Below are 15,402 nucleotides of genomic sequence, written 5' to 3'. Positions count from 1 at the left end.
TGACAGAATAGACATTTTGTATGGAGGACGGGGAGGGGTCAATGTAGAAAATTAACTGAAGGTCGTCCGCGTAGTTGAAAATGGTGACAGATTTTTGTTGGAGGGCCGAGATTAGGGGACGGATGTAAAGGTTGAAGAGAAGTGGTGAAAGCGCTGAGCCCTGCGGAACCCCACAGGCAAGGGGCTTTCCGGCTGAGGAAAAAGGTGGGAGGGACACTGCCTGAGTGCGATCCTGAAGAAAGGAAGTAATCCACTTTAGTGGTAGCCCCCGGATGCCGGCGTGCTCAAAACGTTCGAGTAGGATGGTATGGTCAACAGTGTTGAACGCCGCTGACAGATCCAGGAGCACTAAGGCCTGGGAGAGGTTCTGGTCCGCTCCCCTTCTTTTTTTTAAAAAAAACTTTATTGTGCAAAACAGAAGAATTACAAGTATGGGCCTACAACCCGGAGGCAGGCCGCTAGTGATCATCAAATAAATAGGCATTCAGTGAAACAGCAGCAGGTCCCGGGTGGGTCCAAAAAAAGTACAGGATACACAATCGGCAACAAGGACGCATGCTGGATACGCGATTTTTCTTTTTTTTTTTAAGAAAGGAACAATGAAAAACAAAAAGACAAACAACTCAAAGCGCAAAGCATAATAAATGAAGTCGAGCTCGGATTCTGGGGACCTACCATAACGGATAGGGAATCAGGAGGACATTGAAGAACCAACGGGGGGGGGAAAGCAGTGGGGAGATCAGGACATTCAATCAAGGAACATGGTATCGAGGAACCTCAGAGGTCAGAGGGACAGGGAAACATCAGGGATATCTGCGAAGGGGGGAGTGCAGATGTCTCCTCAGTATGCATTCCATTGGCCCCAAATTTTACTCCAAGCCCTAGGCTTGCCCCTAGCCAAATATACCGTCTTCTCCCTGAACATGCACCAGTCCATGTTCTCCGTCCACTTCGACACGGTGGGAGGCCGTCGGGATCCCCAGAGCTGTGAGATGTTCCTTTTGGCAATCATGTTCCCGAGAGCCGCCCACCGGGTCTGGGCAACGTTATAATCATTCGGCTCCCACACATTCAACAAACATCTTCGAGCCTCAGGCAACAGAGCGACCCCAGTGACACACTCCATCACAGCATGCACACGGCGCCAATACGTAGCGACCTCATGGCACTCCCAGAGGATGTGAAGAAAGGTGGCACTCATTCCACAGCCTCGCCTACACAACTCATCCGACGAAAAACTAATGGCAACCAAACAAGGACCAGTTACATACACGCGGTGAAGCATTTTAAGCTGAACAAGGCGGAGACGAGCCGGAATGGCAACCTCTTTAGGGGAGGATAGAGCAGACTGCCAGTCTTCGTCATCCAATTCCAACCCGTCTCTAGCCCAGGTCTCCCTGAGGCGCACAAGGAGATCTGCCCGATTGTTGATCAACTTTTTATAGATCAAGGAAATCGTACTATCGGGCAGATGACTGTCAAGTATACGATCCTCCAGTGGGGAAGATTCAGGGACCACAGTACCGGCCATGAAGACCGACAGTAAAGCATGACGCACCTGCGCATATCTGAAGAACTCCCACTCACTCAATTCATATTCACTCCGAAGCTTCGCAAATGTTTTCACCACACCCTTCACCCAAAGATCACCCACTCTGCTAAGTCCAATCATATCCCAGTTCTCAAAACCTTTCGTCTTCCAGAGGCACCCCAACCATTCCGAAGCAAACAAAGGGGTCGCCTGCGTCAATCGATCATTCCATCCCAGAGCCACATTTGCATCGTTCCACACACGCACTGCAATTTTAGTGGGTCCTGTAAGGTTCCTCCCCGCCGTCCGAGAGTAGAGTGCTCTGTTAAAGTCGCCACCGGGTAACAAGTATTTGTCCATAGCGTAGGCGGGATTCAGCCCGGGAGCATATGTGGCATGGTTAATTACGGACAACTGGGAAGCCCAATAGTACTTCCTGATGTCCGGGAGAGCGATACCCCCATCGTACCAGGGGAGGGTCAGTTTCGAGAGAGCAATGAGCGCTCGGTCGTCCCAAACAAGTCTCCTCTGGAGTCCCTCAACCTCCCGAAAGTAGCGCGCAGGAATGATATCAAAGGAGTTCTGGAGTGCATGGAGGAATCGGGGTAGGGACATCATTTTGAACAGCGCCGCTCGACCAAGTGGGGACAGCGGCAATCTACGCCAACGATCCATGTCGAGCTTCAAGCGCCGCAAAGGGGGAAGGAGATTATGTTCGTAACGGGCAGCCGAGTCCAACGATATATAAACCCCTAAATATTTAAAGCCAGAGTGGGAGACCTGAATGGGAAACCTGGTCGGTAGGGGAGGAAGACCACCAGAGATAACATACACGCAGGACTTAGACCAGTTGATAATCAACCCTGAGTTCTTGCCAAAGGAAGTTAGGACATCAAAGAGGACGTTAAGGGACTTACGGGGGGAGGTAAGGTACAGGAGAATATCATCTGCGTATAATGACACCCGGTCTTCAAAGTCAGGGGTCCAACGAATGCCCTTTATCGAGGGTTCCCATCGAAGCCAGGCAGCAAGTGGTTCCAGGGCGAGGGCAAAGAGCAGGGGGGAAGTGGACACCCCTGTCCGGTACCCCTCCCAAGAGCAAAAGGCTGGGAGACTCTACCATTAACAACCACCTGGGCCAGAGGGTCCGCATACAATAGCCTCACCCAACTAATGAATCCCGCACCGAACCCAAACTTCTCAAGTGTGGCCCAAAGATACGACCACTCTATTGTATCAAAGGCCATCGTGGCGTCTAATGAAGCCAAAATGGCCGGTTCAGACAGAAGCTCCGCCCTTGCAAGAATGCCATGAAGGGGGCGAACGTTTAGAGCTGTGTTCCGGTGCGGGATAAAGCCGGATTGATCCGGATGGACCAGGTCACAAATAACAGTGAGGAGGCGGTTGGCAAGAACCTTCGCGAGAATTTTAGGTTCTGCGTTTAGTAGAGAGATAGGTTGGTATGAGGCACAGCGGTCACGAGGTTTGCCCTCTTTGGGAATCACCACTATGGTGGCCAGGCGCTGATCAACGGGAAGGTAGCCAAGGTCACGCGGCTCCCCGAGCATGTCACGGAGGTACGGTGAAACCCTGTCCGGGCGAAGTTTATACAATTCGATGGGCAGGCCATTTGGCCCCATGGCTTTGCCGGAACGGAGGGAACGAATGGCAGTTGCTATCTCATCTACTGACAACGATACCTCCATACTCTCCCGGTCCTCTTCGGACAGGCAAGGTAGCATGATATCCCTCAGCAAAAACCGAGAGTCATCCTCGTCCCTGTCGGACACCGGGGAGTAGACCACACGAAAATAGTTAGCAAAACATTCCGCCCCCCTTCTTAACTCCTCATGGACGGCCAGAGCAATAGACTCAGTAGAGTGGCAAGGCCAAAAGCCAGCCTGACGAGGGTCAAGGAAGTGGGTGGATTCAATAAAAGTGCTCAGACAAATGACCACATAGGCCTCCAAGACTTTACCTAAGAAGGGGCGAAGGGAAATTGGGCGGAAATTGGAAAGGATGGTGGGGTCAACTCCAAGTTTTTTTGGGATAGGTGAGACCACCGCAGTTTTGAAGGGGAGGGGAACCACCCCAGAAGCGAGGGGGTTGTTCAAGAGGGAAAGGGAATCAGAGTAATGAAGATTACTGGTAAGTGTTGGACTCCCTGCAGGGTCACCCCCAAACGTTTTCCCTTTTTTCCCTCCACGTTTTGCTGAATTCATTTCTGTTAGCCATAGAACTCTGTGCAATTTACCACTGCTAACCAGTGCTAAAGTGCTTATGAATGAATGAATGAAATATCATTTGTAGTGCGCAACTATGCCCAATGGGCGTCAAGGCGCCTAAGCCAAATAAAAAGCTATTAGCAGACAGAAACAGAGCCTACTGGTATGCCTTAATAAAGAGCCAAGTTTTCAGTGACTTCCTAAAGAGGTCGAGGGAAGGAAGTAGTTTGATTTCAAGGGGGAGTGAATTCCACATCAGAGGTGCCAGTATGGAGAAAGCTTTGCTCCCCCATCTAGCCTTCTTGGCTCTGGGAATTACCAGTTGATTAAGCTCGCTGGATCGTAAACATCTGCTCGGAACATATCTGGTGAGTAATGAACCAAGGGCATCAGCCGAGCCTGCAGTTAGAGCCTTATATGTAAGGCAGAGGAGTTTAAAAGTGATCCTTGAAGGAATGGGGAGCCAGTGGAGGTTCTTCCTCGCTAGGGTCATAGATGCCAACCAGGGCAAAGCGAGAGCAAACCGCGCTGCAGCGTTCTGTATGACCTGCAGACGCTGAAGCAGGCCCTTGTTGGCCCCGGCGTATACTGAGTTACAGTAATCAAGCCTTGAGCCAATGGCTCAAGAGCTTATGCTCACTCCCCTACACATGGTTTAATTGCCTTACGCCCAATTGACATATTTAATTTAATCATAACATAAATCCCTTATAGAGGCCCATATACCTAGGGCCTGTAAATTAAATGCTACCAGTGGCCTGCAGCACTTTTGTTCCAATCACTTGCGTAGCACTTTAAAATATGTCCCAGGCGTGCCGTTGCAGCCTTAATGCAGTTTTAAACAGCAATGTTGACTTGGCATTTAAATCCCTTTGCCAAGCCATAAACTCTACTTTTATTGCATATAAGTCCCCCCAAATGTTGTCCATGGGGCAGGGTGTTGTGTAACTAAAAGGGTGGACCTTTACTTTTAAGTTTACATGTCCTGGTAGTGAAAAACTCCTACATTCGTTTTTTTCACCAATGTTGGGCCTACCTCTCCCGTAGGATAACACTGCCATATTGTTCGACTTTGGTCACTCGATGTCCACAGTAGGTGCTTTTAATCTTTTAGCTGCCAGTTTTCACTAAAAACTAAAAATTCATAAATAATTTATTAAAATGTACTCTATTTTTCTAAATTGGTTTTGAAGTTTTTTTTGTGTTGTATTTTCAATGTAGTACTGTTGGTCTGCTGAATAAATACTTTACACACATTGCCTCTAAGTTAAGCCTGACTGTTTTTTGTGCCAAAGTATCCAGGTTTTTTTTCACACTTTCTTTTTTTTATAAAGAAAACTCCAAACAGTGCATTAGTCCAGTACCAAGCTACCTGAGGTTAAGCAAAGGTTAATTTTGTGACTTTTTGAGGTTCACCCTACAAGGATTGTGACTGTTGCCTGGCCAGGGCTCACAACCTTGTCAGCCAACAAACCAATTTCTCAAAGTAACTAATTTAGGCATTACCATTCTCATCCACATTTTGGTCCCATTCCTCACCTTTGCAGGTACACCAACGCAATTCTTTCATAACGAAAAAACAGATACGTGCATGACAAAGCATTATGGCATATAAACAACTGCTTATGGCACATTTCTTGTCTTCAGAATCTTTGTACCAAACTGTGAACTTTAACTCTGCCTCCCATTGAGTATTAAAGGCTTTACTGGCTGCCCATTGTAGGTGCAAGGTAGAAATGGACCAATCTTTGTCAAACCCATCCTGTAAAATCTGTAAGAAGTTTTGTGGAGTAATGAAGGATATGAGGTAAATCCCTATTTCCACCTCACTTTTAAAACAACGTTCAATGAGGACTATACGCCTGTCTAGTGGATTCCTTCTTTGAGGCTTGAATGGAACCATCTACAGAAAAGTAAAAATGTAACCTTCTAAGCTTTTCTCTTTCAATACACACATCACCAACCTCAACCACTTTGGAACTTGAATGAATAACAGAGGAAAGGGTGCAAAGGAATAAACTACTTTTGACCAAGCAAGATCTCCAGAAGGAGAAACCGCTGATTTCTTGGCCAATACAGACAAACCTGAATCACTTCCACCTTGTCCCTTCTGATCTTTGCCAACAGGCGAGGGATTACGGGAATGGGTGGCAATGCATGCAACTGATTTTTTAGCTATTTACACATCAATGTATCCACCCCCAAGGCGAGAGGGTTCTAGTACCACAAGAAAAACTGAGGCTGGAGACCAATCAGGTAATCCACGAACAGATCTACTGTGTTGCCAAAACTCCAACATAGCATTTAAAAGGTCTGAAAAAAGGATTTGGATTCTGAAATGAAGGGGGTATCCTATTCAGAGTATCTGCTATTTGATTGTTCTTCTTTGTCATTTGAAGACGGTGAGTGACAGAAGATTCATTTCTGCCCCAAGACAAATTGTTTGAACTAGTCAATTCAGAGTTGTTGATCCTGTGCCAAACTGCCTTTTCAGAAAAAAACATGGCTATTGAGTTGTTTGGTCTGACTACCAAATTCTACCCTTGTAGCTTCTTCTGAAAAAACTGAAGAGCCTCCCAAACTGCCATCAACTCTCTACAATTAAAGGAATACATTTACAGATGAAATGTCTAATGACCCTCGATCTTGTTCCCGAAAATTGACACCAAACCTTCTTGCTGACATCAGTGGTTAACACCACTGGCGATTCTTTGAGGCAGTCTCCAAATATCACAGAATGCTAAGTACCAATGGCTCCAGATGCAGATGTGACCATGGAACCAGAAACAAGCATGCTGCCAGCAAAGAAATTAGATTCAGAATCCAGCAGAAGGTGAAGTAAGTCTGAGAATATGTGTCTACCTACAGCCAACTATCAACAAATGGGAGCCTAAGGGGGTGTACAACGGAACAGGTCGCCCCCCACTCTATCCTGCAATATAACACCAGACCTGTTCCTGCTATATGTGTGAGAATGAAGCCACCATATATCTATTGATACAGACACCCTTTTTAGAGTGTACCCACAGTGGATTATATTTTCACAACTGCGTCATTGAGTCCTAGATCACTGCATTAATAAAAAGGGGTGTGGTATAGTTACTGCTAGTACCCCCTCCCTTTAGTGTACCCAATGCATCAGAGAAGGAGGAAGGAAGGAAAAAAGGTGAGAGAGTAGGCAGAGCCTCACGGGAGTAACACCAAGGGAGGTTTACAAGCTGGTACTCGCCTGCATCCTCAGGTTCTCATCATCAGCATCTGCCTACTATCAGAACTAAAGAGTGAATAGTGCAGGAATTAGAAAAAGCAAAAAAGTGTGTGGTGTATTTCTATAAGTGACTCTACCAGGAAACCACCATCTAATTTAGAATTGCGGTAATTCCCTAATTTAAAAAAGAGCACACCAGCACTGGCTGTGCGCCTGCTCAATTAAAACCATCATGTTTCATTGCCTTATACACTTTGGAGGCAATTTCATCAGGGTATTAGGGTCAGCGTCCTCACTGCACCTCGTTTCTATGTTTATTGTACCAGGTCGTGACCATTCGTTAGCATACCGGCACCCCCATAGAAGAAACTGATGAGTCCCCTGTGGATTTGTCACAGGGCTCGTTATAGTCGCTGCATACAGTGGCTGCCGGTGTATACTAGACTCGATAATGTCGATAGAATCGATTTCATGGCATTCAGAAGAAATACAAATGTCATTAATGTCAACACCATCTCCTAGATATTTAGGACTAGATCTCAAGTTTGGAGGCAATCAACAGATCCTCCCGATAAGGATGGATTCTAATGTTTCTCGCTCGAAGAACTGCAATTATTGGATCTAGAATCTTGGTAAACTCTCTAAGACAGGCTTTCAATCCAAAGGGAAGAATGCAACAATGCCAATGTTTCTCTCACACATCAAATCTTAGATGGTTGTGAAAGGACATGTAGATAAAGAAAATCTGCTGGTGTCAAGTGCATGAATGGCAATATGACGAAGAAAGCAGTCTGGCTCCCATAGAAATTCGTCACTGGCCTGGGGCAAAGAGAGGCACATGAGGGACTGAGTTGCAGAAGACCACATCTCAATAGCAGGCTATGCACATGCATAAGCATTTTGCTGCTCTACCTAGCCCCATACTAAGAGACCTCCTCAGCTGTCTCCTTGCCACACAGCATTCGGCATAATCCATCAGCTACAGCAAGGCTTGATAGGTTTCTGCCCACACTGTGAGAAAGAGGTACCGAACCAGTCAATCACTGGCACTAAGAAGTGCAACAAACGCTATGCATCTACTGCATGAGAAAGGCGCCCCTAACAACTGTAAGAAGCTCACACCAGAGAGAAAAGGCAGCATCCCACCCATCACTCACTGCGAAACGTCACAGAGCCTTCTATGCAGCAGACTGACATTCCCATATCTGCCAAGAGGCACAGTGAGTGCTCCCCACTTCTTAAGCAAACAGTGGCACTGCACCAAGCCAAAGCCCGCATTCATTGCCAAAGAGAGACAGCACAAGAGAATCAGGGTGGCAAAGCATACAAAGTCACCCCAGTCAAGAGCCAACAGCAGTAGTCTGCTGCCCCAGAGACACCCAGGTACCGTCTTCGGAGCCGGAAGAAGATGCTGCTACTGCAGTGTGGCACAACCATAAATTCGGATTAAGAGAGAAGGTGGCCATTAATTAATTTAGATGCCTTTTCAGACATATTTAATGTGCTTGGCATAGGAAATATTGTTTTTAAAGAACTATTCCTGCACTCTTTCTATGATTAAAGACTTGAGGTACTGAAGCACTGAGTGTACCACCCTCTTAAGTTGCCCTTTTAAACATGTCTCAGGTCTACCATTGCAGTCTGTTTGTGCTGTATTTCACTGCAACTTTGACCTGGCAAAATATTTTGCCAGACCAAAACCTTTGTTTTTAATAGATATGTTGCGTCTAGGGTAGGCCCTAGACAGTCCATAGGCAGGGTGCAATGTATGTATGTTTAATTTTTACATGTGCTGATAGTGAAACACTCTTACACTTGTTATTTCATTATATCAAGCCCTACTCTCAAATAGGATAATATTGGAGTTACCTTATTACATTAATTAAGCTGCACCTTCCAAATGGAAGAAGGTAAACAGATCATGTTTGGTGTCTTTGGAATTGTAAAGAAAAAGCATCTTTTATGGTAAAGTTGGATTTTAAATTATAATTTTGAAAATGCTACTTTTACAAAGCTGTACAAAAGGGGGTGGTGGACGGAGCACTGAATCAATCAAACACTGGTGATGGACGGAGCATCTGAATCAATCAAACACTGGTGATGGACGGAGCATCTGAATCAATCAAACACAAAGTGTGGCAGGGTATGCTCAGACCTGAGTCCCTTGCTCACTTTGCCACTGGATTCAAGCAAGCCGTCCATCACCACCCCCTTTTTCACCACCCCCTTTTGTACCACTTTTACAAAGCTGGCATTTTTCTTCTTAGCCATTTAGTGCAACTAGCCTGTCTCTGGATTACATGCCTGGGCATAGTTGGCAGTTACAATAGAGAGTTTAGGTGAGCCATCACTGGCAGGATGAAAGGACAGAACGGGGCACAGCCCTATTTAGACTTGAATAGTCTGTGTCCTGTCTTCACACAAAGGATTCCATACCCCCTATAGTTAGTCTGGAGCCAGGGCAGGGGAGGAAAGAAACATGTGCACTTCTAAGTGGAAACTCTTTAAGCTTCTCCCACTTCAAAGAAGCCACCAGGTATAAATATTGCACCTCAGACACCAACTCTTCAGTACACTTCTGGACCTATGGAACATTCTGCTAGGAAGAAGGACTGCTGTGCTGATGAAAGGACTACTACTCTGCTGGACTTCTGCCTTAAGGAACTGCTGCCTGCTGTGCTGACCTGCTACCCTCTTACCTGGGTAAGAAGGACTGGACCTGCAACCTGTATCCAGCACCACCAGAGTAACTCGAAGGGCCAGTTTCTTGTAACCAACAACTGGACTCTGCAACTGTGAGTCCTATCCTGCCAAGTGGTGCCTCCCCTATCCTGGACCCCTGGAATTGGTTGTAAAGGTGCGCTACCAGCCCATCTGTGGATCGAGCAGTCAATGCATCTGCTCTGCTGTGCAGCACAATCCCGAGCACAACTAACACATTGCCTCTGCTGCGTGGACTTTTCCATCACCAGGACCTTGATTGCAGTCTCGGTGCTCTTCAGAAGTGACACATCGCCTCCGCTGTGCGACGCCTCCTCAACGATGACTTCGCATTGCATGACCCTCATCGACGGGATCCTCGATAATGATGCAGGACCTTGCATTGCAGACATGCAGCTTCTCAGCTGTGCTACATTATCCTGGACGTGTAATCTTCCAAAATATTCACAGTAAGCCTGTAGCTGGTACGAGCTACAGCAGGATTGGCTTAAATTTGTGAATTTGTCCCGTTCCGGCATGACCAAATATCCACAGTTGATGCTCTGTGCTTTTTGACACTATTTTCACCTAAATCTTAAACGTTGCATATCTCTCATTCTACTGATTGGGTTGTTGCTGTTTTGGTCTAGTGTTATTTTTTTAAATAAATTATTTTTTTCCAGTCTGCTGTAGGACCCGTTTTGTGGTGTGTTTTCACTTTATTACTGTTTGAAGTGTTGCACAAATATTTTACACATTGCCTGTGAGCTAAGCATGGCTGCTCCGTACCAAGCTACCCGAGGTAAACTTCGGGATTGCTTGTGACTTCACCCTGACAACGGTTGTGATACGTGCTTGAGTATGATTCACCCCCTCAACCAGCAACCCAATTTCTTACATGCACAATAAAGGAAAACAACAAAATTAACTTGGAACTTGTGGGAAGCATTTGCCCGCATTGCAACGTTGATTTTTAAAAAGAAAATGTTTCTGGAGCTTCTATCGTAAACATTTTCTTTACCAGTGCTGTGGAAAACCCATTGAAGTCCACCGCACTGGGAAAGTAGTGTGGTGAGCCTCAATGAGTTGTCGGCCCTATGGCAGTTAAAATACACAAAATCCATGCATCCTGATGTCCAGTCCAACAAGAATTAAATTTAATATTTACCCTAAAAAATCCACATTTTCCTTCAAATAGGATCCTACTGTGTGCACCGAGAAGAGCGAAACTAAAATAATGATGGCACAGAATATCAAATCCAAAATATCGACAATCAAGTAAGTATAGTTTTTCTATCTCACTCCACATATATGCACCTATGCGTTCTCTCTCTCTCTCTCTCTATATATATATATATATATATATATATATATATATAAATACTCTGTATTTTACAAAGAGTGATGAAAGATTTTACTAGTGTTTGAAAAGGTGTATGTGATTGTCACGTGGATGATGTCATCAGTGATGTCATCAGTGATGTCATTTGAGATGTCATCAGTGATGTCACTGACCATGTCATGAATGATCTAATATGTGACATCATCAGCAGTGCATTGCGGGTGCGCGAAATATAGTTAGTACAACTAACTATATAGGAGCAATTTCAATGGTTTTGTATGAGTGAAATGTCCAGCTAACTATAACACACCTAAAACTTTTTTTGAGTGAATTTCAAAGGTTTTTTAAAAGCTAATTCCTAACTATATAAGGCCTGAAACCTATGGTTTTTTCAGTGAATATATATATATCAGGCCGCCTTTGTTTCCTCTCCTCCAAGATTTACGAGGAGGAAGAACCTCCATGTAAACCCTGGAGGAGAGGAAACCCGTTATTTGCTTGGTGGAATTGCGGCGGTCCCACCAAGCATATTGCAGCTTCTGACCGCCGCCCCAACACCAGGGAACGGCCGTTCTCTGATGGAGCCAGCGGTCGAAGGGCGGTTCCACCGCCCATTTCCTAATAGGGCAGTTGGACCACGGTGCAGTGTTGGCTGGACCCTCCACCGCCGCTCCACCATGAGGTAGGGCCCTTATATTTAAGAAAAAACAAGTATGTTAAAATATATATTTTTTAAGTAATACAAATCATACTGTACCTTGTGCCAGATTACTGACAGAGTAACTAACAGGCAATGATAGTGCCAACGATTGGAACTATCGCTTTCAATCTCAGAAGGAACAGAAGATGCATTAAAAATCAAACCCGAGACGTGGCAGTCACACATCTGGGGATCACATGCAAGCACATATGTGCAGCCCTAAACAAGCTTATCGCCTGATGAGCAGACTGCAAAACATACTTCTGGTCATTCCATCAGATAGAAGTGGCTTTCTGAAAATAGAATTTAAATATTTCATGGGCACTTTGTCATTTCATAGATTTTTTTTTAAAGAATTGGCAGAGAGTGTCATACTCTTGACCTGACTTTCCAAAAACTGTTTCTAGTGTTATTTTTTTAATCCTATAGAAACTTGTTTTTAGTTGTTGAATCACTCATTCCCCTTTTTAAATATCTCAGTCAGTATCTTATGAACATATTCAAAATTCACTGAACAGTTTGTTGTAATCGTATCTGGTTTGACCTATATGTTTACATATCACTCTAGTTTCCTGTATTGTCTGCGAGGATAGCCTCACCCATTGTTTAAAGTGCTAGCCGCGCCTCCTATCTTTGATCTGTTAGCCCTTTCTAAAGTTCAAGTCTAGTGGCGACCCTGAATCTGAAATACATTAAAAATCTTATTTTATGATACTGCTTTAAGAAATTTTAAATGGCAACTAAAAACACTGCAATACAACTACATTTGTAAGAAAAAAGAGTTTGGGGAAAGATTAAAGTTATAATAATAAGTATAATAATATATTATTATAATATATATGGAATATAATAATAATTATTAATTCTAATAAATCACCTGTTTTTATTAGTGAAGCCCCTCTGACAAGGAGGTACACTTTCAACTCAACGGTGGTTAAAAGGTTTTTTTAAATCATTATTACATTTAATACATACTAACACTTGGGAACAAAATAAGCGGGAGATTTTGAAATTAAATCGGAGGAATTTCAATTTCCTTCTTAACTAACACTTGAAATAGGGAATTTTAGATTTTGTTTTTAAAGGTAAAATAAAATCGTAATTTAGCCGCTTAGGTCGGACTGGTGTTAGGTATGCTCACCTACTGATTTGGTATAGCACACACTGCCGCAGTCCTACAGGGCTAAACTCCCCATTAAGAAAGGTGTTATGATACTATTTTTTTTATCAGCATTGGAAGGATGAAATGCGGTGTTGGTCCAAACGAAATCTCAGTTTGTAAGCTAATGGTTACACCCACACCTACATAACCTGCACATCAACCTGCAAGGCTGTTTTATCAGCTAAATCTTTTTATTGAATTTGTGTTCATGTCTTAAATCCAAATAGTTATTTAAAAACAATAGTGTCACATTTACTTGGATCCTTTCACCGAAACACACGAGAAACCAGAGTAAAAGCGAGACTGTTGTAGAAGTCAGCCATCTGCTCAAGATCACATGAGCGCTCTGTGCAGTTTGTAGTTTACCTGCATGAGGGTCTCTGGGTGCAGCTTAAACCCCAGAGTCCACAGGTTGCCGAGGATGGGGACAGGGGTGGGCCCGGGGGGCAGCCGGCCGCGCGCCCACATTACTTTCATAAACTGCAGAGTGACGAAAGCCAGCAGCAGAGCCACTAACAGCTCCCCCAGGAGCAGGAGCGCCATCTTGACGTACCCTCTCGGGTACACCGGAGTATTCTCAAAAGGCAGACCAGGTGATCGCTCCGTGGCCCGCCTACGTCGGTCCCCACGTCTGCAGCTGCTTCCTTGTTTGCGCTCCAGCACGGGTAGGCGCCAAGCTTGGCAGGTGGCACGTGCAATGGCATGACCCACTTAGCTCAAACATTGCAAAACTCTCAGATTGTGCACGTGTCTGCAGCTGAAGCTTGTGTTGATCTGTTGCAGTCAAGGTTTGCCACCTGGCCTTCCCTCAGAGAAAGATACCAGCCTCTCTCTCGTTTTGAGCATGGATGCCAATTCACCAAAATGGCATGGGTAGCGGAAGTGACATTGATGGAGCAAGGAGGAAAAACACAATTTTGTGTAACCTTGTGAAATCACACTTCCATAATTATAACTTGAATGAATTGAATTACGTGTGATATTAGCCAACCAAGAATACACGCTTACACATACACACATTCACATGTACACACACCATCTCTCACATAAACAGTCTCACCTGCAAGCACGCTCACAGAATACATTAAAATGCCTTCTTTGACTTACCTCAGCTGCCAGGGAAGGTCATATTCCAGCGAATTGTATTCCATTTTGTATTATGCTAATAGTGAATAATGTAATATTATTAACAATCAGTGTAATAAACAAGCATTTGCAATTAAATTGGTCTTCCCTTTGGGGCCTTATATGTATTTAGCTATGCAGCACATTAGCCTGGGTGCTGAAATATCTACTGTTCTTTAACATGAAGGGAAAGTAAGCATCAAACTGCGTGACACACCAGGTATGGGAACACATGGAGAGAAATATGGCCTTTCAGCGGGAAATGGTATAGTCCAAAGTTATCTCTTCAGTGGTCATATCACTGAAAATACAAGATTTGAAAAAAAGATCATTGTCTACGGGTGCTCGTTAAAGACAATTTCTATAGACTGGAATCTAAAGGATGCTAAAGTGATTCTGGTATTTTACTGACCTCTGCTGGTCGTTTTCTATCAAGAAAGTTAAAAAGAGGCAGTTGCCAGAACAATAAAAAATATAAAATCCCTACGCAGGAAGCAATTCTGGAATTATACTGACGTCTACTGGTTGTTTTCTATTAAGATAGTTAAATAGAGGCAGTTGAACAGACAAAAAAGTCCCTAAGTGGAAGCAGACAAGTCCTAGGGCTGATCTCCAGAGCCCACAAAGTACATACACATAGAAGTATATACTAAAGTATATACAAGAGGTCTCGAATGCTCGCCCTAAAAAATTACTGAAAATAAGCAGAGTCGAGCCCCAACGGACGTCCATAAGGACACGCTGTTTCTGTGTTCCTGGCACTGATTTTGCCATCGCTGAGCCAGCGGTTGCAAAGGGCAAGCCAGGCATCCTAGCTGCACTCTCTGGTGACCCTTAAGCGACGCTCATTCTTTTTTTTTTTTTTTTTTTTTTTTTTTTAAAACCTTTATTTACGAATGCACAATACACAGCGTCTGCCTACAACCCCACAGGGCCGGCCGCTATGACATAGACAGGCTGAGTGAAAAGTAGATCCCGAGGCAGTACGTTGCTGAAGCAGTCTATCAAGTCCACATTATAGGTGAGAGCATAGCATCATACAAGTAGGATAAGAAAGGTTTAATTTTATGTTTTTGTCGAAAGAACACCAACACACAAACACATGGTATCATAGTGGCAAGGGTTGCTGGAGGCGGGGGGGGGAAAGTGATGTGGAAGAAGGGATGCTGGCAAGGGGGGGGTGACACGTGCGGGAAAACAGAGCATGTAATAGAATTAGAAGAGGAACGTAAATCATGGAGAGGAGGGGAGAGGGATCTCATAGTCAAGAGGAGGGGAACAGATATCTCCTCGATAAGCATTCCACTGAGCCCAAACTCTGGACCACTTCCCTGGACGCCCACGAGCCTCATACACAGTCTTCTCTCGGAACATGGACCAGTCCATGTTCTCCTTCCAGGCACTTAGCA

At 44.6% G+C, this 15,402-nt stretch overlaps 1 protein-coding gene across 3 annotated transcripts in view; it reads right to left on the bottom strand.

Annotated features, from left to right (window-relative positions):
• Positions 1-13,482, bottom strand: part of LOC147684144 (cytochrome P450 2J2-like) — an 80,995-nt gene extending 67,513 nt beyond the window's left edge. For 2 of the 3 annotated variants that reach the window (XM_086944536.1, XM_086944537.1), the window contains exon 1: positions 13,235-13,459. In XM_086944536.1, coding sequence (XP_086800662.1) covers positions 13,235-13,411 — 177 coding nt within the window. In that variant the 5' untranslated portion in view covers positions 13,412-13,459. Of the gene's footprint in view, positions 1-13,234 lie in introns of all 3 variants that reach the window. The other variant, XM_086944535.1, reaches the window with a different exon arrangement.
• Between the last annotated feature and the right edge of the window lie 1,920 nt (positions 13,483-15,402).

Source organism: Lissotriton vulgaris, chromosome 11 (assembly GCF_964263255.1).
Source record: "Lissotriton vulgaris chromosome 11, aLisVul1.2, whole genome shotgun sequence".
Taxonomy (NCBI): Eukaryota; Metazoa; Chordata; class Amphibia; order Caudata; family Salamandridae; genus Lissotriton; species Lissotriton vulgaris.
This window is presented reverse-complemented; position numbering and strand designations above follow the sequence as displayed.